The sequence below is a fragment of the Zingiber officinale genome, chromosome 1A (assembly GCF_018446385.1).
Source record: "Zingiber officinale cultivar Zhangliang chromosome 1A, Zo_v1.1, whole genome shotgun sequence".
NCBI classification, from domain to species: domain Eukaryota; kingdom Viridiplantae; phylum Streptophyta; class Magnoliopsida; order Zingiberales; family Zingiberaceae; genus Zingiber; species Zingiber officinale.
Genome location: NC_055987.1, coordinates 175327389 through 175351823, shown reverse-complemented (window position 1 = coordinate 175351823; position 24435 = coordinate 175327389). Strand labels below are relative to the sequence as shown.

The following is a 24435-nucleotide window of genomic DNA, read 5'->3' as shown; positions in this document are numbered from 1 at the left end:
CGATCAGTGGATCGATTGAGAGGCAGTCGCGAGCGCACAGAAGCCTGCTGGATCGATCAGTCAATCGATCCAGAGGCCCCAATCGATCAGTGGATCGATTGGGAAGCTGCGATTTGTCGCGATAAGCCCTGGATGGATCCGCTGATCGATCGGGCTATTCGAAGGCGGGCGCTGCGGATCGATCGGTTGATCGATCAAGCCTCCGATCGATTGAGAGCAATCGATCGATCGGGATCAACGATGTCGCGAGATAAAGGTCGTTGGCGTCGTCTTCTTGATGAGACTTGCATCTGACTCCGATCTTCTGGCGACTCCGGCGTTTCTCCACTCTCCGCTTGATTCTTGAAGAGTTCTTTGAGCAAGGTTTGCTGGTGATCCAAGATCAAGAGGCGCGACAAGAAGTTAGGGTTAAGGTTTTCTTGTACTCTTGTAAGCTTTGCTTATCCTGTATTTCCTTTTCTTCTTGTATCGAGAGTGGTGTAGGGCTTCTCCGCCTTTGGTAGTAACCAAAGGAGTGTTATTCATAGTGGAGGGTGTGTGCGTTGTGTGGATCCTTGGACTAGTGGTGGATACCAAGTAAAATCCATTTATTAGCATTGTTGTAGTTGTTTCTTGTATTTCCATGTATATCTTTGAAGAAACAAGCGATGAAGAGCAACTAGCATGCAAGAGCTATTCAGCCCCCTCAGCTACATTTCGGTCTCAACAGTGGTATCGGGCGGGTCGCTCTTCAGGAATCATCGCGGAAGGGGCGAAACTAGAGGGTGAAGAAGTTGAAAGCGATTCTCAGGTCGAAGACTTCGTCAAAGCTCGACTTGAATGGAATTCAGATGGACTCGAGATTAGACGAGGTGCCTCCGCCATTCACCGCGATAAGCCGATCTTTGGAGATCAAGGATCGAGAATTTCTTGATGGTGGAGATAGAGAATGGTTTGCTCTCGTGGAAGGTTTCGAGGCTCCAACAAATTCCAAGGGTAAAGTCCTCGAGAAAAGCAAATGGAGCGAACAAATCCAGATGTGAGGCCGGTGATAAAGTGACGAGCTTTTGGTCGATCTATTGCCTAGCCACATTCTTGGAAAAATTGAGGAGTTCAAGGATGTCGAGGAGCTTTGGAACAATTGGTATCGATTAGAGATCCCCTCATGCGTCGATCGAGAAGAATCGAAGGGTGTCTCGTTGGAGCAAAATCGAAAGGAAGAGAGAACTCCGAGTTGAGAGATGCTCAACTTAGAAGAAGAAGTCGAGCATCATCCTCAAAGGAGTCTGACGAAAGAACAAGGAAGGAGTATTCCTTGTTTAATGTGAAGGATGAAGAAGAAGAAGAAGCCTCCACCTCACAGGATTGAGGGAGCAATTCAGTGGCCGGATCGAGGAGAAGAAGAAGCCTCCGCGTGATTGAAGAAGAGGATGAAGAAACTTCCACCTCCACAAGTCAAGCAAAATCAAATGGAGGAGTATCATCTTCGGATCAAGAGGAAGCCTCTACTCACAAGTCAAATGGAGGAGTATCATCTTCGGATCAAGAGGAAGCCTCTACTCACAAGTCAAATGGAGGAGCAAGTGTCACCCCTACACAAGAAGGTATAAATAGTTCATTTAACAATAAAAATCATATAATATGCTTTAAATGTAGGGAACATGGGCATTACAAGAGCAAATGCCCTAAATTGGCAAAGAAGAAGGGTCAAGTGGCACAAAAGGACAAGGAGAAGCCCAAGGAGACCATCCCCAATACAAAGAAGAGCAAGGAGCACATTGTGTGTTTCTCTTGCAATCAAAAAGGGCATTACCGAAGTCAATGCCCTAAGGGGAAGAAGGTGGTCAAGGCTCAAGGAGGAAGCTCAACTCAAGGGGGAGCCTCCAAGGTAAAAAGGAAGGTATCATTCATTGAGCCTATCCCCTTGAATCATGGTAAAAAGCATGATAATTCTAATTTATATCATTTCAATGCTATTTACCATGAAAATAGGAAGCATGATAAAGTTAAGGAAAATCATATAGTTTTTCATGCTAAAACCTCTCAATCTAGGTTTAGAAAGGTAGATAGGAATTTAGGCAAGAACCCTAAGGATTCTAGGTATTTGCTTGAGAAAAAGAAAAGTCATGTTTTTAGTGAAAAATCTATGGTTGAGAGATTATGGAAGGAAAATCAAATCTTGAGGTCAAGACTTGATAAATTAGAGAAGACCCTTAGAGCAACAACAGTGGGAGCTCTTTCCGAGCTCCCACTGTGACGTGGACTGAGTGAAAAACCTCCCTCCCATAGTGGAGGGAGGTTTTTTGATTAAAACGAAGAAGCGGCTCCGCCGCTGCAGAGCCGCTTCTTCGTCTTTTAATTTTTTTTTTTATTTTTTTAATAATTAAAAAATCTATTTTATTATCATTTAGTATATTGATAAAAAAAGCATTTTCACTATGATTATAATTAATTTTTAATATATAAAAATCTATAAATATGAGATCTATTTCATTCATTCCATTCGTTCCATTTCTATCTTTGCTCTCAACTCAATTCTTCCTTCGTTTCCTATTTGTATTCGGATGGATGAAAATCTCAATACTTCCTTCGAATCTTTTGAATTCTTGAATCTGGAGAAATACATCTTCTCAAAAATATTTCATATGTTCCACAATATTCTCCAAATTTCCCAAATTCCCAAAGTTTTCAAATTTTTTTGATGATTCCAAGTAACGCTGCCCCAAGCCCCAACTCTATTTGGTATGTATCCAACCCAAGATTGGTCAGCCATGGGTAGTCAACTTGGGATGCCTTATCTTTATGTATTTTCTCCTACTCAACTAACAGTCATACTTTTGAATGAATCGAGAAGGACTATTATTGACCCAGCTATCAGCGACAAAGAATCTCTAAGATCATCATCTGTTCCAACAACTCAGTTGCTACCACACTCATCATAAGAAGAGCATGAAGTTGAGCTGGAGAAAAATGAATCGAAATGAAAATTTTAGTCTCTCGATAATCACGTGGTCCTTGTGAAGTCATGGGCAACTATAAGCACCAATGCAATCATTGGTAATGATTAGAAGGATTAAGTTTTTTTTTTTTGGAAACGTATAGTTGATTACTACAACAAACATCACCCTACTAGATCTATGACGAGAAGTTATTAGCGACTGAAATCACATTATTATAGGTTTGCACTGATGGTAAATGAATTTTCTGCAACTTATAATAATTTTATACTCATCATCAAAGCAGTTGGAGTGACAAGAATGTGTTGGAGAATGCACTGAATATGTGTAAAGCCAACAACAATAACAAGGATTTTAAGTATATGCATGTGTGGAGGGTTCTCAAAACGTACGAGAAATATACTCCATAATTACTCTATCAATAAAAGAAGGGCATCCGACATCAGTGGGAAACACTTGACATCAAATCCGGATACAAGTGTTGATTTAGATGACTGAAGTCCGCATTCGTCCGATAGGAAAAGGCAGTGAAGAGGAAAGGCAAATCTAAAGTCAAAGAGGGTGACACAATGGAATATAACATGAAGAATGGCAAGATATTAAAGAATATCAAATGCAAAAAATGGCTTGCGAGAAGCGAGATGATCTTCATAAGGATTATGAAATTCTTATGAAAGATATCAGTGAGATGACACCAGGACAACTTTATTTACATGAGAAAATGGTGGAAAAAATTAAACAGAGACATGACCTGGTGTAGATGAGTTTACGATTATTTTTATATATTATTATAATGTATGCCTTTTCATTTGATGCAATGTAATATTTATGTTTTTTTCTAATTATTAATGTTATTTCATGTTAGCTAGTGGTAAATTTAAATTTTATAAAAATTTAATGGTGTATAATGTAAAATATGAAGGATAAATGAGAATTATATATAATGAAAAGTGTGGGACCCATGAAGGAGTTGTTGAGAGGTTTTTTGATAGTGGAAAGAGGTGTGAGGTTTTTAACTTTTGATGTGGTGCAGACGTGGCAACGAAGAAGCTCACAGTGAGGTTTAACCACTGTGGATGCTCTTAGAAAAATCAAAAATGAAACACAAGGGTCTAAGGGTAAAAATCTAGGGCTAGGAGTATCAAAGTCATCCAATGACCATAAAGGTTTGGGATACAAACCAAAGGTCAAGAAGGATGTAATCTCCTATCATAGGATTCCATATAGCTATGGAACAAACTGTTGGTGCGGGAAGCATCCGACGATCGAACCTAAGTTTTGATAATGGCAAAGGATTCAAAGTTAAGGTGCTTTGTTTTCTGACAGCGTTTGCTGAGTGTTTCAGGAAAGTCTAGCTTAGGTACAAGGAAAACCCTGGGGTGGTAACCCTGGTCGTGGGGGTGGTAACCCTGTACGGAAAGCCTTGGCGGTCGATGGCTTGAGCGAAAGTCCTGGGGTGGTAACCTGGGTGGAAAGTCCGGTGTCGCGAACCGGTGAAAGTTCGAATGGTAGGTGGCGGATGTTCGATGAAAGTCAGGGAGCATGGTCTGAAGCGAAGTCCATCGATCTGGAGGATCGTCTTGTAGGTAAATCTCCACAGTGGAGTAGGTGAGGACCCGTTCCCGTAGAGGAGCGATGGCGTCGGTCGACTAGGGTTCCGGCGGAAATCAATCGAACCGACGATCTGGAGACTATCATAATTCATATTCATACTATTATTTTGTGTTAACTTTGTGTTGCGGTATTTTGGATTAACATACTTGCGGTACAACACTGAAGAAGAACTCGGATGAGCGATGTCAAAGGCGCCTCCGTGGAGCTTGGGCGCCTCGAGTAACCAGAAAAGGCCGGTAGCAATGGGCGCCTTGAAAGGAGTTCAGTCGCCTTGGACCGGAGGTTAAGGCGCCTTGGATAGGTGAAGGCGCCTTGAACCGATAGAGTTCGACCAGGTCCGTGCTGATCCACGCGGGTGACTCGGCTCGTTCAAGGCGCCTGATGAGCAGTTAAGGCGCCTTGAACACCCTTATAAGGGGTCTCGGCGGTAGCACGGCAACAACTTCCAGCTTCCATTCTGGCGTGTTACGAGTCTTTGCAGAAGTCTTGTTGCAACATTAAACGACCGGCTCAGATTCCTTTCTACTACTGTTGTCGGTATAATTTTAATTGTAGTTACATTTTGTAATTAATCTGTAATATTCATACGAAATTTTAGGTGTTGCCTACGGAAGCGATCGAGGATCGCGGGCCTTCGAGTAGAGTCGACACGGCTCCGAACGAAGTAAACCACCGTGTTCTTGTGTTTGTTTCCTTTATTCCATTGCTTTAATTACTCTGAGCGTTTTCCGATAATCGAACGAAATAGCCACGAGCGCTATTCACCCCCCCTCTAGCGTCTCGATCCAACAATTGGTATCAGCGGGGTCGTTTTGAATTAGTGCAACCACCTTTCAAAACAAATTTTATGATTTTTTTGTTGATGATGTTGATATAGAACATATTCTAATTTTTTTTTTCCTCGAATCAACTTTTGCTCAAGTAGGTGCAACACCACTCGAGTTCGTCTTTATTATTCTTTATTCCGGCACTACTAATCCAGACTCGGTCTTGGAACATATTTGTTGTTTTCTTTTATTACGTATTATAAATGGCCCAAGAGGGTTTCCTTTGTCGTCCCATTATTCTCCGGAGAGGTTTTGGCTCTTGGAAGGAAGAATGGAAGCGTATCTAAAGATACGATTCGAAGCGTGGATGATCGTAAAGGCGGGACTGAAGCGCGATTGATGGCAAAACTACACCTGCTAGAAGTGGGGCCTTCTTTAATAAAAAGGTTGAAGCCGGCGTGACTGCACCCTCGGTGTGGTCTTACAGGAAGAACTCAGCGAGTTGGCCGTTCTCCTCTGAAAGGAGCTCGGGAAAAGCTTATCGAACTCCACGAAGGCACCGACGACACAAGGTAAGTAAAGAGATCTTTTACTTAATAAATTATATAATCTAAAAATGCAGGAAGAACGGCGAGTTCTCTTCACGCGAGAATACAAGACATCCTTAACTCTCTTCACGGAATTGGCCAGAAGATAGAAAATCGGGACATAATAAGGTATGCCCTAAACTCGTTTCCAAGGAATACATTGTGGGCATCAATGGTAGATGCCTACAAAGTTTCCAAGGATTTACCCTCTTTAAAACTAGATGAACTTTTTAGTGAATTTGAACTTCATGAGCAGACTAATGGAGAACCGAACCAGCATCGGAAGCTGAACCAGACTCTGACGATGAAGAAGGTGACATTACAACCGAACTGGTAAACCTCGTGAAGAAGCTCTACAAGACGAAAGGATTCGACAAAAGAGATCTAAAGAAGACAGTAAAATCAAAGGAAGGCCCACAAAATACAAAGATGAAGTTTGAAGTTACATGCTACGGGTGTAACCAAAAAGGGCACATCAAATCCAACTGCCCTAACTTGAAGGAGGTCAAAAAGCAAAGAAGGAAAAAGGTCCTTAAGGCAACATGGGACGAATCTTCATCGGAGGACGACGACGACGAGCTCGAACAAACGAGTCTACTCGCATTAATGGCCCGGGACCAGTCGTTGAATATGGATGCGAGGCGAGTGCGAGGCGGTCAGAAGCGAAGCCACGGATCCGTATCCGTTTCCGAAGGACCGAACCCACTGTAAGTATCTCCCGGTTGAATACTTTAGTTAGCTATTTATTGCATGAATTAGCTAAGTCGAACTGAAGTTAAGTCATAAAGGAGTAAGTGTCCTTAAAGTGGTGACACTAAACTCCGGGACCAGTCGGTGATTTCCACTCAAGTTCAAAACTTGAGGAAGAAAATTCAACTCTAAGAAATCGGGTTAAAGATTTAGAAAATACCTTAGAACGGTTCACTTTGGGCTCCAAGAATTTGGACTGATTCTTGGGCGTCTACAACAGAACTGGGCTGGGATACAAAAGTAAATATCGATCTTATTTATCACTAATAAACAAACAAAGTAGTAAATCGGTCCAAGTATGGGTCTCCAAGTCTAACTTGGTCAATCAAGTTGGACTTGGCCTAAAGAGTTAAAGGATCGAATAAGTATTATAACAGGCCTATCAGGGGAGACTAACATTTCTAAAAATGATTGCAAAATCAAAAAAAAAATTGGAAAAATTAAATAAAATATATCGAACGGAAATTAAATATATTAAATAATTATTCTGAAATTCAATTAAAACTCGAAACAACAACCAACATACCGCTAATTGTACTTTGGCAGGGGCAGTGTCATGCTACTAAAGGTAATATTATCATACCATAGGGGATGAATCAAAGTTAATTCCAAAAAATGCTGGAGAAAAAGCAAAAGAGCCTTGCATGCATAGACAGGAAGATATGGCTTCGACCTGGTGCATTTGGCCAAGTGGAACTGACCGAAGCTACCCTTAAATGGATCCTAACTAGTTAGACCAAGGTTTAGTACTAAGCTCAATGGGTAGGACTATTTGGAAAACCTCGAAGGCATGGTTACTTTAATGAGTTCCTTGTGACTCACCATAGCCCAGAAGTTTGTCCAAAGAATGCTTACTTGTTGAACCCAAAGCTAAACCTGAATCTAACACAAAGTTAACCCAAACCTTAAAATTCATCTCACAACAATTATAGGATTCCCTGATTGAAAATCTAGGTCGGGTGAGATGATTAAGAAATTTAAAATTAAAATTCAAAATTATTTTAAACTTAAAATTCAAAATTATTTTAAAACTTAAAATTCAAAATTATTTTAAAAACTTAAAATTCAAAATTATTTTAAACTTAAATTTCAAAATTATTTTAAAAACTTAAAATTCAAAATTATTTTAAAACTTAAATTTCAAAATTATTTTAAACTTAAATTTCAAAATTATTTTAAACTTAAAATATTTTAAAAACTTAAATTTCAAAATTATTTTAAAACTAAATCTCGAAATTATTTTAAATTTCAAAATTATTTTTTCAAAATTATTTTAAAAAATTATTTTAAAAACTTAAAATTATTTTAAACTTAAATTTCAAAACTTAAATTTCGAAATTATTTTGAAAAACTTAAATTTCAAAATTATTTTAAAACTAAATCTCGAAATTATTTTAAATTTCAAAATTATTTTAAAAATTATTTTAAAAACTTAAAATTCAAAATTATTTTAAACTCAAATTTCAAAACTTAAATTTCAAAATTATTTAAAAAAAAAAAAACTTAAATTTCAAAATTATTTTCAAAACTTAAATTTCAAAATTTCAAAATTATTTTAAAAAACTTAAATTTCAAAATCATTTTTCAAAACTTAAATTTCAAAATTATTTTAAAAACTTAAATTTCAAAATTATTTTAAAACTAAATCTCGAAATTAAACTAAATTTCAAAATTATTCAAAACTCTTTCAAAAATTTATCTCTAACAAGTTTACTTCAACTATCATGAAATCCATTAAAACAATTCAACCACTTACTATGTAGGAATTGGATCAATGGATGCTGGATAGTGGCTGCTCCAGACACATGACTGGAGATAAATTGAAGTTTACTAAACTAACGTACAAGAACTTAGGATCAGTTGCATTCGGTAACGAAGGTCAACTTAAGGTAATCGGAAGAGGTAATATTGAACTCAACTCCGATTTTATTATTCGAAAAGTCCTGTTAGTTGAAAATTTCAAGTTTAATTTATTAAGTATAAGTCAATTGTGTGATAGCGGATACTTAGTAACTTTTGACAAAACCAGGTGTTTAGTTAAAAACATTGAAAATCCTGAAATCTTACTTAAGGGACTTAGGATAAATAATATGTATTCAATTAATCTACCGACATCCTCAAAAAAGTGTTTTCTAACACAAGAAGAGGATGTGGCACGGAAGATTGTGTCACACTCACACTAGACTCATTTCAAAAATGAGTCATAATGGTTTAGTTAAAGGTTTACCAAAACTAAAATTCATTGAAAATTCTATCTGTAATGCGTGTCAACAGGGAAAACAAACTAAGTCAACACACAAATCAACAAATCTTGAAAGAACCAGCTCCTTACTTGAGCTCCTTCACCTTGACCTATTTGATTCACATGGAGCCAAGAACCAGTATTGCTTAGTAATAATCGATGACTACTCTAGATTTTCATGGGTAAAATTCCTAAAGACTAAAGATGAAACCTATGAAATATTTAGTAACTTTTGTAAATTAATAGAAAATGAAAAAGATACTAAAATTAAAAGAATAAGAAGTGATCACGGAGGAATTTGAAAATCATAAATTTACCCAATTTTGTAAAATAAATGGATATCACAAGGATTATCTATATTAGGTAGCCCAACTCTCTGAACATTCTATGCAAAGTGAAGCTAAACATTCTGAGTATGGATCTTAAATTCTCACTTGGCAATTAGATCAACAATCGAATCTTTCATGAATTTGAATGCTCTTTTCCATCATGAAATCTAACCCTTATATTGCCAATAATAATATTATTAGTAGGAGTCATAATTTAAATACTAAAGATTATTTAAGAAAATTCACACAAATCTAACAAAGGAATATTTTTAGGATACTCCTCAAACAATCGAGCCTATAGAGTCTACAATCAAAACACCCTAAAAGTTGAAGAAACAACTAATTTAATATATGAAGAATATAATCTACGAATATAAATGAATGTTCCGTTGAAATAATAGAAGATGATGAAATTCAACCAATCTTAATATACGGAGGAACCATTACGACCCACTTATCGGACCAGCAATGGTACCTCTCACCGTCGATCAAATTTTGGGTGATCCAATCTAGGGTAAGAACTAGATCCTCTATAGAATTCGATCAGTTGCCTAATTTCTAAAATCGAACCAAAACAATGAAGAAGCTACGACGATTGGACCGTAGCTATCGGGAAGAGTTAGCCCGATTTGAGAGAAATCAGTCGGGAACTTGTATCTAAACCCTCAAATAAGTCAATAATCGATACAAAATGGGTATTTAGAAACAAGCTAGATGATCGGCGAAATAATTAGAAATAAGGCTAGGCTTGTAGCTAAAGGATTGACCAAGTTGAAGGTTTGGACTATGATGAAACCTACGCCCATTAGCTAGACTCGAATCCATTAGAATGTTGTTAGCCTATGCGGCAAACAAAGGATTTAAACTATACCAAATGGATGTCAAGTCAACATTCTTAAATGGATTTATTAAGGAGGAAGTATATGTAAGCCACCCTCGGATTTGAGGACTTAGGATATCTAATCATGTATTTAGGTTAAAAGGCCTTGTCGGACTTAAACAAGCCCCAGGGCATGGTATGAGCGATTGTCGAATCACTTAATATCGAAGGTTTGACCAGGTCGAATAGATCCACTCTTTGTAAAAGCGTAAACAAAGACATCTTACGCTCGAATCTATGTTGATGATATAATTTTGGATCAAATAACTCTAAATTTTTAAAAGAATTTACAAAATTAATGGAAAATGAATTCGAAATGAGTATGGTTGGTGAACTTAATTTTTCTTAGGCTTACAAATAAAACAAACTAAAGATGGAATATATATTTATCAAACTAAATATGCAGAGATTAATTAAAAAATTCTGCATGGAAAATTCAAAAATAATAAATACACCAATGGCAACCAATATCAACATTGACTCTGACCCAGAAGGAAAACCGGTAGATCCAAAGTACTATAGGAGTGCCATAGGTAGCTTACTTTACCTAACTGCAAGCCGACCCAATATATTATTTGTAGTAGGTATGTGCACAAGATACCAATCCTGTGCAAAAGAGTCACACCTAACATACATTAAAAGAATACTTAGGTACATTAAAGACACTCTAAATGTAGGACTTTGGTACCCTAGAACTTGCACCTTTAATCTTTTTGGCTATTCTGATTCAGACTATGCTGGGTGAAAATTAGACAAAAAAGTACAAGTGGTAGCTGTCAAATTCTAGGTCAATGCCTAGTAAGTTGGTAAAGTAGAAAGCGACATTGTATTGCTTTATCTACCACAGAAGCTGAATATATAGCCTTAGGTGAATGTGCATCTCAATTATTCTGGATGATGCACACTTTAAACTATCAACTGAACTATCATAACACAAAAATCTCAATTGATAATATAAGTTCCATAAATTTAACAAAAAACTCAATTCATCACTCAAGAACTAAACATATAGAAGTGAAGCACCATTTTGTAAGGGATCATGTAGCTAAGGGTGATATTATACTCAACTATGTTGAGTCAAAATCAAATCTAGCTGACATCTTCACAAAACCCTTACCTGAACTTGAGTTCAGCTCACTTAGAAGACAAATAGGAATGTGTTGGGTAGAATAGACAATGTTTTTTTATCATTTGCTTTTAAAATTCTAGGAAAAACAGTTTTCAAAACTCCAATTTTGTTAGATTTTTAATTTGGATTTAGCTTAGGTTTTCCCCTAGATATCATGTACCCCTAGATTAAAGCCAGAGCATCTCACAATCACCTAGGTATACCTTGCTTGTGTCTTGAAAAACTTAGAAAGGCGTGAGATGCATAGGGTATTGCCTGGACTCAAGAATGCTTATATCTGTGCCCGATATGGGCCGTTAAATAAATCGAAGTTATCGAGTTAAGTTCTCATTCTAAAATTAATTTGGATAATTTTAATTCAGTAAAAGTAACATAACTTGGGCAAAATGAATTAGCAACGCAATGAAGATGTGTTTCTTAATTGATGGCGATTGTACATACAAAGCGAGTTTCACACCGACTTGCATTAAACTCTGTTCTTATACTCGAACTTTTAAAGAAACATGAAACATGCGTACTCACAACTCAACCAAACCACCGGTGATAGCTAAATATTTTTCCTTAATATCAATGTTTCTTCAAAATGCGTATTCAAAACTTAATTACAGTTTTTCAAAACTTGTCCATGTATTCAAATATTTTCAAATCTAGTTAACTTTTTATAACGTTTTTAAGTTTTTAAAGTGACCTCATATTTTATAACTTCTAAGCAAATCCTCTTATTGAAAATTCAAATATTCATATTTTCAAACCTAGTTAATTTTAAAGACTATCTTAACTGGACTTTGTTAGATTGTACTCTAAACTTAGCTATTTGGCAAAATACTTTTTCAATACAAATCATTTCGAAGCTGAATATATATAGCTAAGTATTTTCAAATTTGGCAAACTCCAAAAGCTAAGTCGTTTTGCTAAACAGAAAAGTTATTTTTATCCTTGAAAATTTTCCTTCAGAAAAATACAAATCTATTTTCAAACTGGTTTATTTTTTGATATATGGCAAAGGGGGAGAGTAGGTAAATTAAAGTTAAAGGAAAATTCAAAATATTTAATAAAAGGAGGGCGTTTATTAAGGGGGAGTCTAATATTACCAAGGTAAAAAGTTTCCAGCTTAACTGTTATTGCATTTGAAGTTTATTTACTTAAGCTTGGTTAACTTTATGCATATGTTGTTTTTTCTCTTAACTTTGAATTACGTATTGCCATAATAAAAAAGGGGGAGATTGTTGGTGCGGGAAGCATCCGACGATCGAACCTAAGTTTTGATAATGGCAAAGGATTCAAAGTTAAGGTGCTTTTTCACAGTGTTTGGAAAGTGTATTAAAAGACTGCGGTTAGGCAAGGTAAAACCCTAGGGGTGGTAACCCTAGGTCATGGGGTGGTAACCTGTCTGGAAAGCCTTGGCGGTCGATGGCTTGAGCGAAAGTCCTGGGGTGGTAACCCTGGGTGGAAAGTCCCGTGTCATGAACGGATGAAAGTCAGGCGGTAGGTGGGCGGATGTTCGTGGCAGAGGGAACAGTAGGCGTCGGGTCGACCTAGGGTTTCCGGAAGGAAATCCAAAGTCAAACCCGGACTGTCGATCACTTGATTTATCATATTTATATCTGTTCTAACTTTATCTTGTAGGGTATGTGGTTGTTTTGGGACTAACGTATCTTGCAGGTACAAAAGGAACAAAGTAAGCCTCGGATGAACAGCGTCCGAGGCGCCTCCGTGGAGCTTGGAGGCGACTCGGGTATAAGGCGCCTCCGTGGAGCTTGGAGGCGCCTCGGGTACAAGGCTGGAGCTGTCTGTGCAGTCAGCTCGGAGGTGCCTTAGAAGACAATGGAGGCGCCTTGGACTGCTTCTTAGAGGCACCACCATGGGGCATTGGAGGCGCCCTTAAGCGGATAAGAGGCAGCGGTGAGAGCTCATCGACAGCGAGGATTGCGCGTTAAAACTTCATATAAGGGGTCTCGAGCAGTAGCACCAGAACAACAACTTCCAAGCTTCCATTCTGCTGTGTTCTGCTCAAGTGCTGCTTCCGAAGTGCTGTTGCAACATTCCAACGACCCGAAGCTCAGATTCCCTTTCTACTACTGTTGTCGGTATAATTTTAATTGCAGTTACATTTTTGTAATTAATCTGTAATATTCATACGAAATTTTAGGTGTTGCCCACGGAAAGCGATCAAGGATCGCGGGCCTTCGAGTAGGAGTCGACCTAGGCTCCGAACGAAGTAAACCACTGTGTTCTTGTGTTTGTTTCCTTTATTCCGCTGCTTTAATTACTCTACGAACGTTTTACGATTCCGATAATCGAACGAAATAGCCGCGAGCGCTATTCACCCCCCCTCTAGCGCGTCTCGATCCAACACAAACCCTAGGTCTAAGAGTCAAGTCAAAAGTACAAGGGAAGTTATCCCTAGGAATATTTTTGCAACTAAAGTGACTAAGACTTCTAAGAAGTCTAACAAAGTCACTAGGAAGGTCACAAGGGAAGAAATCCCTAGAGTGACCTAGAAAATGTGACCAAGGCTTCTAAGAAGCCAAACAAGGTCACTAGGAAGGTATCTAGGAAAGTTATCCCTAGTGAATACCTAGAGCATCCAAGGAGCACCAATAAGTTTTGGGTTCCTAGGAGCATTTTCTCTACCCCATAGATGGGTTAGAGAGTGTCAACTCTAAGAAGAAGAGTAGTTAACCCAACTTTGAAGAAATTGACACTCAAGTAGTATTTTCAAGGGTATTATTAACCTTTGAAAATGAAATAGATTTATTATTACTCTTTGGAAGAGTAAAATGTGCCTAATTCCGGATAATTGATTTTAATCTCAATTGGCACAATTTGGGAAAACATAAGAAATACCAAGTTGGGACTTTGATATTTTCTTAATAATTTAAGACAAATCTAAGCCTTAATTTAAAGTGCTACTCTTGTGGAAAAATGAAATATGTCAACACTTGAAGAATATGCTTAATTTCAATTAGCATAAATTAATCAAGAGAATTAGAAATGTCAATTTAGGTTTTGGCACTTTCTTGAAGCACTGTGGGCAATCTAGGGTTTAAATTTTTAAGTTAGCTAAGGCATAAGGATACTTAGGTAGACAACCTAGGTGTTTTATTTATGCTAAACATTGTCATGATTGTTTGCTCACTATATGCCATGACATCATATTTAATTTTGTATTTTGCATTCATGACTTACTATGAAAAATACAAAAAATACCATGTCATGTCATACATACATCATGTAGTTATAGAATCTTTCTTTTGAAAGTTATTTCATTTTGATGTATGCCATAACACATCATGCATTAATTTTAATTCCTTAAAATTAAGAACAAATGGCATTTATCAACAAGTATCAACAAGTGACATCCTAGGTGGATGTTCAATATTCATAAAATACCTAGATGGATATGCATGATCCCTAGACTAGGGCAAAATCAAAATTTTACATCTCACAAAGACCTATAAGATGACTTGTATGTGTTTTTGTGCACAATAGATACAAGTGAGATGTTAGGATGATGAACAAAACTCAACATGCTGATTTAGTGCATTTCCTTGAGTTTTAAGTTCATCAAAACACATAGTTATGTGTTTTCCAATCATTGGGAAAGCTAATGTACAAGTCATGTGCATTGAGCCCAAGGAACATGGTTGGATATTGGTTTTGAAAATGATTTTAAAATGCTTTTGGAAAATCTTGGTGAAGGCTATCTTTTGATAGTAATCATCGTTAAAACGTTAGACACAAACTTGAAGAAAACACTAAAGTTTTTACAAGTTTTCAAGTTTGTGTCAATCTTTGAAAATATGATGTATTTTCATAGAAAACTATTTTTCCATGATAAAGTATACCCTAAATAATGTCTACACAAATTTTCATGATTTTTGAAATTTTGTAGGATTTTCTAGAGATTTTTGAAATTGGCTAAAATTGAATTTCAGCAATTTCAGGTCTCCAATCGATCAACTGATCGATTGGAGTGCCTCAATCGATCAGCTGATCGATTGAGAAGGTCATTCTCGCGAGCAGAAGCTCGCTGGATCGATCAGTCGATCGATCCAGACTGGCTGAATCGATCAGTGGATCGATTCAAGGCAACGAAATCGATTGGGACCCAACTCCAATCGATTGGGGAACCTGATTTCAGCTGGGAAAGTTGATTTTCAGTGGTTTAACCCTTGTTTAGTCTAGGAAACCATTCCTAACTCCTTAAAATACATTTGTATAGATGAAAATGGTGTTTTCAGGTTGAAAACAAGGATGGATTAGTTGAAGGAGACTAAATTAAAGTTTAGGTTGAGGTTTGGTTTTAATATTGAATTTTTGAACCTCAAAACTTCTAAATTTGGGTTTCCTAAAGGTTTAGGGATTCCAAGTCATTGTTGGTGCAATGACAGAAGGTACGACCATGTCTTTAGGGGGAGGTAATCTTTAAAGACATGAAAACTATTTTTCATGAACCTTGGAAGGTGGTTGACCTTCTCTTAAGAACATGCTCAGGGTTGAGCGTTTGAACTTTAATGGGGAGTGGATATCCTCATGGATGAGCATTCGATACAAATGAAGGGTATGGGACCTTCATTTGGGTTATTGGACATTGTTAATGCTCAAGGGCGAACATTGATGATAATGAAGGGTATGGGACCTTCATTTGGGTTATTGGACATTGTTAATGCTCAAGGGCGAACATTGATGATAATGAAGGGTATGAGATCTTCATTATCGTGTTGATCTCAACGAGTGAAGTTGTGAACAACGATAAGCAACTCTTCAGGGGGAGAGTCTCAAAGGGGAGAGTTTTCAACAAGTGAATTTGTTGATGTATGCCAATAGAGGGAGAATGTAAGATTTAAGTTAGGCCTTCATTATCTAAAAGGGAGTCTGCCTTCTTAGAGGGAGAATGTACGTTTTAACTTACGCCTTCATTACCTAGTGGCATGAAAGAAGTTGAGGCTATGGGAATTAGCCTAACTTAAATGAGGTATTGTCAAACATCAAAAAGGGGGAGATTGTTGGTGCAATATCCCATAGATCAAAGTTGACCTGGTTGACCAAGATTGAGTCTTGGTTTGGGTTTCGATGTTTGACAATACAAGACTTCGATGATATGGACAAGTGCAGGTGCAGTTGTTCATTTGGGGAGATTGTTTGGTGCAATTCCCCTCTGATCAGAGTCTGATCAACCAGATACTTGACTAGGAAGTTCTAACTGGGATGTTAGACAGAAGGAAAATCCTGGTGAGTAAAGTCAGATGAAAGTCCTAGTTAGTAAAGCTAGGCAGTGTGAAACTCCTAGTGAATGAAGCTAGGCAATGAGAAAATCCTGGTGAGCCAGGTGAAAGTCCTAGTGAGTGAAGCTAGGCAGTATGAAAATCTTGGTGAGTGAAGCCAAGTGAAAGTCCTGGTGAGTGAAGCCAAGCAGATGGAAAGTCCTAGTGAGTGAAGCTAGGCAGTTGGAAGTCCTGGTGAGTGAAGTCAGGCAGATGAGAAGTCCTGGTGAGTGAAGCCAGGCACGGGAAAAATCCAGATGGGTCAAGGTTGACCAGACATCTAGTGAAAGTCCAAGTAGGTCAAGGAATTGACCGGATACTTGGCACAAGGAGAAAAGTCCAAGTGGGTCAAAGGGATTGACCAGACACTAGGTGAGGAAGTCCGAGCAGGTCGAGGGTGACCAGATGCTAGGCATGATGTACCAACAGGTCAAGGTTGACCGGATGTTGGTTTGAGGGGCTTGGGACTTGGTTTTGGGCAAAAATCAGCAGCTGGATCGATCAACCGATCGATTGGCTGGAGCCCAATCGATCGGCCGATCAATTGGGGAGTCCTCGCGAGAAGCCTTCTTCCCAATCGATCAGTGGATCGATTGAGAGGCAGTCGCGAGCGCACAGAAGCCTGCTGGATCAATCAGTCGATCGATCCAGAGGCCCCAATCGATCAATGGATCGATTGGGAAGTTGCGATTTGTCGCGATAAGCCCTGGATGGATCCATTGATCGATCCAGGCTATTCCAGAGAGCACAGAGGCGCTCTGGATCGATCGGTTGATCGATCCAAAGCCTCCCCGATCGATTGGGAGCAATCCAATCGATCGGGATCCGACCGTTGGCGCAGATAAGGTCGTTGGCGTGCGTCTTCTTCGGTAGAGACTTCACGCATACAACTCCGATCTTCACAGGCGACTCCATAGCGTTTCTCCACTCTACCGCCAGTTCTTGAAGAGTTCTTGGAGCAAGGTTTGCTGGTGATCCAAGATCAAGAGGCGGGCTACAACAAGAAGTTAGGGTTAGGGTTTTTATTGTACATCTTGTAAGCTTTTACTTATCCTGTATTTCCCTTTTTTCTTCTTGTACTGAGAGTGGTGTAGGGTTTCTCCGCCTTTGGTAGTAACCACAAAGGAGTGTTATTCATAGTGGAGGGTGTGTGAGTGCGTGGATCCTTGGACTAGTCACCTCTTGTGAGGTGGATACCAAGTAAAATTCATTTGTTAGTATTGTTGTAGTTGTTTCTTGTATTTCCGCTGCATATCTTTGAAGAAACAAGCAATGAAGAGCAACTAGCACGCACCGAGCTATTCACCCCCCCCCCTCTAGCTACATTTTCGGTCCCAACAAAATTAAGATGACTAAGTCGAAAATGTCACATCATAATATCACGTTCTTTATTGGACTAACTACAATCACCGGGACTCAACTGACATTTGTGATTAAATGACTTGAAGATCGATAGGCATTAAGGAAGTCAAGGCCTTAACGAAAGTCAGCACTGTTAATCGTCTTCCCGATACACAACTCCTGAAACACACAAGAGTTAGAAAGGAATTTAATGTTGAGATTTTTATTTAATTTACTAATAGGCACAAGACTATAATCAAGGTCAAGAACAAATAGCACACAGAATGTAGAATTAATGTACTTGAGAGATAAACACTTCCTATCCCAACTACTTTAGCACATGTCTCATTTGTTATACACGCCTATTGGGATTTGTCACATTGTGAAAAAGTGGAGAAAAGTGATCTATCACCTATCATGTGCTCTGAAACACCAAAATAGACAATCCCAGGGAAGAGGGTAGATGTGTGCATTGTTTATGGAAGCGATATGTTTGCCTTTTGAATAAGGTATTGGAGATTATCAAGTTGTTCCTTAGAGAAAGGAACCGAGTTGTCACACTATCTTGGGTGTGACTATAACAATTCCCTTTGCTTCACATCATAGGAGGGCTTCCAATCAATCGGTTTCCCACGAAGCTTCTAACACGTGTCTTTAATGTGTCCTTGCTTTCGACAGTAGTTACACCAAGGGTGTCCCTTCTTCAACCCATTCTCATTCGTGTTGTGAGTGGGATTCCAGGCAGCTAGAGCACTTGCTTCAGTTGACTTGAGAGGCTTAATTTTGGGGTTTGGTTGTCCTAACATTACTCGCATCCCTTTCGACTTCTGAAAATGCTTTCCAAAGATTTGGCAGCGGTTTAGTGTCGAGGATTCTGCTCCTTACTGCATCTAGAGTTTGATCGAGTCCCATTAGAAACTTAAACACTCTTTTCGTATCCACAAATCTTTGAAATACGTTTGGTCTTTATAACACTTCACGTTAAATTTCAGAGAGATCCACCGGTTGGCAATAGCGAGTGAGAGTTGTGACATAGATAGTCACTAAATGATTACCTTGCTTGAAATCTTAGAGAGTGCTTTCAACATGAAATAATGCAATAATATTGTCTTGGCTAAAGAAAATATCACGAACGACCTCCAATATATCTTGGGAAGTCGTGAACAATAGAAAATTTTCACCAATTTATGCATTCATAAAGTTGATTAGCCATGACATAACAAGGTTGTTTTCGGTCCTTCAAACTCGATACTCCTAGCTACCTATTTCTGATTTTGGAACACCCAAGAGAATCATCTTTTCCTTGTCCGTTGATGAACATCATTACCGCGGCAAATAATTGTGATCACTCAATTTGAGAATGGTAATTGAGCAGAGAAAGTTTCTGGTTGAGTTAGGAAGTACAACATCATGAGGTGATTTGGAGTAGTGGAAGAGTTCACCGATATTTGCTTGACGTCCGACATGATCGACTACAATCTCGTAAGTAGACAAAGGTGGAAGAGGCGTTGCCAAAAGTTGTCACGATAAATGATATGACAGAATTGTGCTTGTTAACGTCAAAAATTCTAGCCTTTCACTGCTAGGAGTTATGCCAATGAGACAAGTTTGCCTTCGCACCAAGGCCGACCTCGAAGATCAGAATCCCCGATGAAGACCGAAACCCTAGAGGTGGCTGAGCAACATAAGAAACTTGGCTCTGATACCATGTGATTTTCAAATAAACTTATCTTGCATTTCAATAACTTTGTCTCTTTAATATACAAATTACATATTCGAATTTAAGGAATTAAAATCACATAATATCTCTTAATCAATTACGATTAACGAAATTTTTTAACCAAAAATACCCTAACATTTTTTATAATGAAAATTTCATTTAAATTATAAAAACGAAAATATGTGATATTTTATTTTTAAAAAAAAGTTGTATTTGTGAATATATATATATAGGAAATTTAAAAATATACTAAAAAACATAAAATTCAAAAAAAATGGAGAAAAACGTAAAGTTGAAAAAAAACAACATAAAGTTTAAAAACAAAAAAAATAGAGAAAAACGTAAAGTTCAAAAAAAAAATGTAAAGTTCAAAAACAACGCAAAGTTCGAAAAAAAATAATATGCAGTAAAATATTAAACTAGGTTATACATTAAAATCTTTAAATAAATAAATTTTCATTACATAATCTAGTTTGATTATACATGATAGCTTAAACCAAATGCACTTAACGAGAATGATCAATATGTAAAACACTAAAGAGAAAAATTGCAATAAATAAACTTGAAGAAAACGAGGAGCTTGCTCATAAACTAATGAAAAGAGAGAGCACAAATGACAACGTATAAATATAGAGCTCATCCGTCACGATCAATAAGCACAAAGATACACAATAACGTCAGCAAGCAACTCAAGAATCTTTATGAAATAAATAATAGCTACAGAATAAGATTTACCTTCACTGACCTCCAATGAGAATTTGGCCACCGCACGGGATCCAAATCGCTTATGCCAGTAATTGTTCCCATGTACCTTCACTCAATTCAAATTTAAGTTAGAAAAATTGTTAATACATTGTTATCAATTAACAGGGAAAGATTATATTTCAAAATTATCTTATAGTTGTTACAAAATGTGATGCATGAATTTCACCTGCGAACACTACATTCTTCAGTCTCAAAAAGCATTCGGAATCGCATACCAACAGAAACACGAGTGTGGTAAACAGCCTTGACATACTTCGAAAGCGGTATCACAAACTCAGATGGACTAGCCCTGAGTAAAACTCAAAAAGCACTTTTCCAATGACCGTTCAGATACACAAGAAACAGACGAAAAAAATGATATTTTTCAAGCTGTTGTAACTACTACCTTGGATTATAAAATACAGTAAAGCGACTGTTCGTCGCTGCAGCGTGAGCTGCAGCAGCGAGAAGCCCTATGTGCATGCTGTCACTTGATAAGAATGATGAAGGCATCACAGTTTGTGGTCGATTTGAGCGCCTGATTCCCAACAATAGCTGATTCTTCTCATTCCTATTAAAATGCAAGAAGAATTCACATTGGCAGAAAATACAGGGATTTTGATCTGAAACCTCATCAATAACAGAAAGATTAAATTAAAATAACCAGATAAAAAGAACAGAATCGCCAGCAACTAGTCTCTTAGCACTAACAAATATACTCCAACCCGTGGTAAGCAAATGTCTTTTTGGCTGACCTGCAACCACAAGATAACAAATTAGGGAGATCTAAAAGTTCTCAATTAATGCTGAATCTAAAATAGAGCCAAGGATTGACTGTAGAAGCCCTCTAGAAACTAATAGTCTCTCTAGAGATTACAAATTAAGCAAAAACGAGATATAAACCCTAATTTCACCCTAAAGAATGTCATCGACATAAAGATGAGATGAGGAGAGTTACCAAGAGAAATTTAAAATAGAAGGATAAACCCTTAAAGATTGAAAAGATCTACAAACCCCTTAGATGTATTCAGCATAAGATTAGTAATATGTGGACTTTGAGAATGATTAGAGTTTCCCGTGTTCATTGTTGTGTCAAATGGCAAGCCAAGATCTTATATATCTTGGTTTAAATAGTCACAAAAGGTAAAATGTATTTATAACCATTAGAATCCAATATTTCAATTTGCTCACCTTAGCCTTACTTCTTAGGGTGACTGACCACAAGAATAGGCTGACCTACTTTTAAGCAGGAAATTGGCTGACAGGGCCTAACTACCTAGGTTGGACTAATAAATGCCTAGATCAACTCGTTTTCAAATAGAAGGTCTAGCATCTAGTTTTATCATCGAGGTCGGCCTACTAATTAATCAAGTTGGCCTAACTTTAAAATAAGAATAATAATAAAAAAAGGTGCTCAAGGTCTGCCATCTAGGTTGACCTACAAAGACCTAGGTCAACCTAGAAAAATCCTAGGTCAACCTAAAAAAGCCTAGGTCAACCAACAAAAGGCCTAAATTAACCAACCAAAGGTATAGGTTGACCTACCTTCAAACAAAAGGTACAACCCTGAGACAACAATGCTGAAATTGCTTAAAAGTTTTTAGGATGCCTTATAATTAATTGGTAGATCTGTCTTTGATTTATAATGGACCAGGGCATGCTGAATCATAATGTATAGTAAGAACCAGATATTCTAATAGACATAAAAGCATATTACTTTACAGGGTTAGTGAAAGCAAGAGAGTACTGTCTTTACAAGTGTTATATAAATTGAGAACAAGATATATCAAAGAATCTGTGTACAGAATGTGAATATAGATAGGACAAATAAAATTAGAGCTTATCCTTCTGAAGTACTTGCATGATCATAACACTTATATTCACTCGGTATCTATAAGATCATTTTTATTCTGGCATCATTTCCAATTTCATTACAGAAAATGCTACAAGTGCAGAATCATTGACAACAGCAAGATTGAAGGACTGGCAAATTTATAGCTTAATTTATTCATTTTAAATTTCAAGCTTCCAGAAGGCCTCATTTTATGATAGATTTAACAAATGGCTTCACCACATCTCTGCCACTTATCATAGGTCTAAACTCATCAGCCGTTGGTCTAAATCAACCAATATTCTCATCCTCTTTTTGATTGTAATAATTAAGGGAAGAGATGATCATGAAACCCCAAGGGAATCCATAATTATGCAGAAATAATAATCAGGTTCTAACTGAGTAGTTTGCATAAGTAATGGTGTCAGTTTTTTCAGTAATTTGCAAAGCAAGAAGAATCTGTATACAAAGGAAAAGTTTCCTACCACAAGTGAATAACACAACATAAGCCCAAGATCTTGCCTAGTTATTCATTTTCTTGGGCTGCAAATAAACAAAGAATACTAATTTCATTTTACTTACCACGATAGATATGCCTGAACTTCCACTCAACATCATGAAGGTCACAAGCAACAAGTTCCTGAGCTGGTGGCTGCTGCGAGAAATCCTGTGATAGAATAAAATAGCAATATGATTAATTTAATTCCTTTTGTTCTTCTAATAAGTTGCTAAAGAAACTTTCATATTGCCCCTAGACAACACACCAGTGGAGGAAATACTTTCTCAGCTGCTCGACGAGGCACGGAAAATCCTCCATGAGTGCTAGTATCACTTGCAGTTAAAGTCTTGCAGAAATAATTTGTTGGCTGCTTACTCAGTACATCCATCTCGATTGGAAAATAGGCATCTTTCTGTTCTTGCTGCAGAGAACAACAATTACATTCCCATTTCAGGCACAAAGCAAAATGACTGGTAAAAACTGCATATCTCATATGATTTACCAGGTTTAAAGGTTGCAAAGTCATCTGTGCATAAACTTCATCGGTTTCAGCATCTGCCTAAAATGTGTATAATCATCAATTATTATTCTATTCATTCCCCAAATGAGCCTTGAAATACGAACTATTTAAAATGTAAGCACTCACATGCATTGTTACTTTGTGAAGTTGGCAAAACAACTGAGGAGGTAAGCTCGGATAGTTAGGAATATGTCCCTCCACTTCCTTGTTTGTAGAAGCAACAACCTTAATCAAAGACGTTATTCCGCAAAAACTGTATTCAGCACCAACTACCAACCAGCGGAAAAACTGTACAATAATCCAAAAGAAGTGATTTTTCACCTGCTCGCTATGGCCCTGAGGAAAGTAGACAACCCTAGTACCGGCTGTCGGCAAACACACAAGTGGTCCGGCGCAGGCATGCCAGAGTTCTGAATTCAAGCATCTCTTCTCTACCCCTAATAAAACACCGCAAGGACCACAGTCAGATGTTTTGGCAGGAAGACGAGAGAACGGAGAAAGACAAAACCGATTTAAAGACAATACCTTCCGGTTCTTGTTCGCAAGTACTCATGGTCGAAATTAAGTTTCAGTTTTTACTCACTGCCTTAAATCAATAACTCAACTGCGTTTTCATGGACCGCAGAAGAATGCCACGATTTGGGGCTCCAAGCACAACAATCACGAAGCAAACTAGGGTTTCAAAGTTCCTCAAACTGCCGAAACAACGAGATCGCAGCCCCGACGCCTAACAGTAACTACTAGGCAAGGGAAGCATTACGACGGCAAGGCGACGACTTAGTCCAAACGCTTAACGAGACTTAAAGCAACGTCGTCACGGGATAAAACCAGTGATCGGAGAAATCAAGGACCTTCAACAGGCGCCGGAGAAGGGGACGTCGAGCACACACATTCCTTGACGGATCGGGAGGAGGACTCATCCGAGCTCAGAGAAGCTCTCGTTCGTCGAGGTCGCCGTGTGAGTCCACCTCGCCCTGAGCCCTCACAGTCACAGAACCTCTGAACCCAGTGCAGTGGAGAGTAGAGTGGGCATGAACGGATGAACGACGATGCCATCCACATCAAGTAGGATGGCAATATCTCAAGATTACCCTTGCGCGAAAATAGAAAATTACATATATGCAAATTAACGAATTAAAAACAGTTTGTTATACGGGTGACGTCTTCTGCCGATTAATATCTACTCGATATTGGACGGTCAATATTTAGCATCATTAAGCTTTTTTACGCGGAGTCGTCCATCGCCGCAGCAGCAGCAGCAGCTGCGCATGAACATTAC

General features: G+C 38.0%; 1 protein-coding gene across 2 annotated transcripts in view; it reads right to left on the bottom strand.

The window, feature by feature from the left end:
- The window catches only part of LOC122038473 (auxin response factor 12-like), a 73371-nt gene extending 49141 nt beyond the window's left edge, over positions 1–24230 (bottom strand). Inside the window, exons 1-10 of one of the 2 annotated variants that reach the window (XM_042598244.1) lie at positions 24008–24230; positions 23478–23593; positions 23283–23381; positions 23139–23195; positions 22902–23057; positions 22720–22804; positions 20971–21061; positions 20713–20877; positions 20494–20616; positions 20298–20373 (exon numbers count right to left, since the gene is read on the bottom strand). In XM_042598244.1, the coding sequence (XP_042454178.1) occupies positions 20298–20373; positions 20494–20616; positions 20713–20877; positions 20971–21061; positions 22720–22804; positions 22902–23057; positions 23139–23195; positions 23283–23381; positions 23478–23593; positions 24008–24218 (1179 nt within the window). In that variant the 5' untranslated portion in view covers positions 24219–24230. The remainder of the gene's footprint in view (positions 1–20297; positions 20374–20493; positions 20617–20712; positions 20878–20970; positions 21062–22719; positions 22805–22901; positions 23058–23138; positions 23196–23282; positions 23382–23477; positions 23594–24007) is intronic. The other variant, XM_042598245.1, reaches the window with a different exon arrangement.
- Positions 24231–24435: the final 205 nt, after the last annotated feature.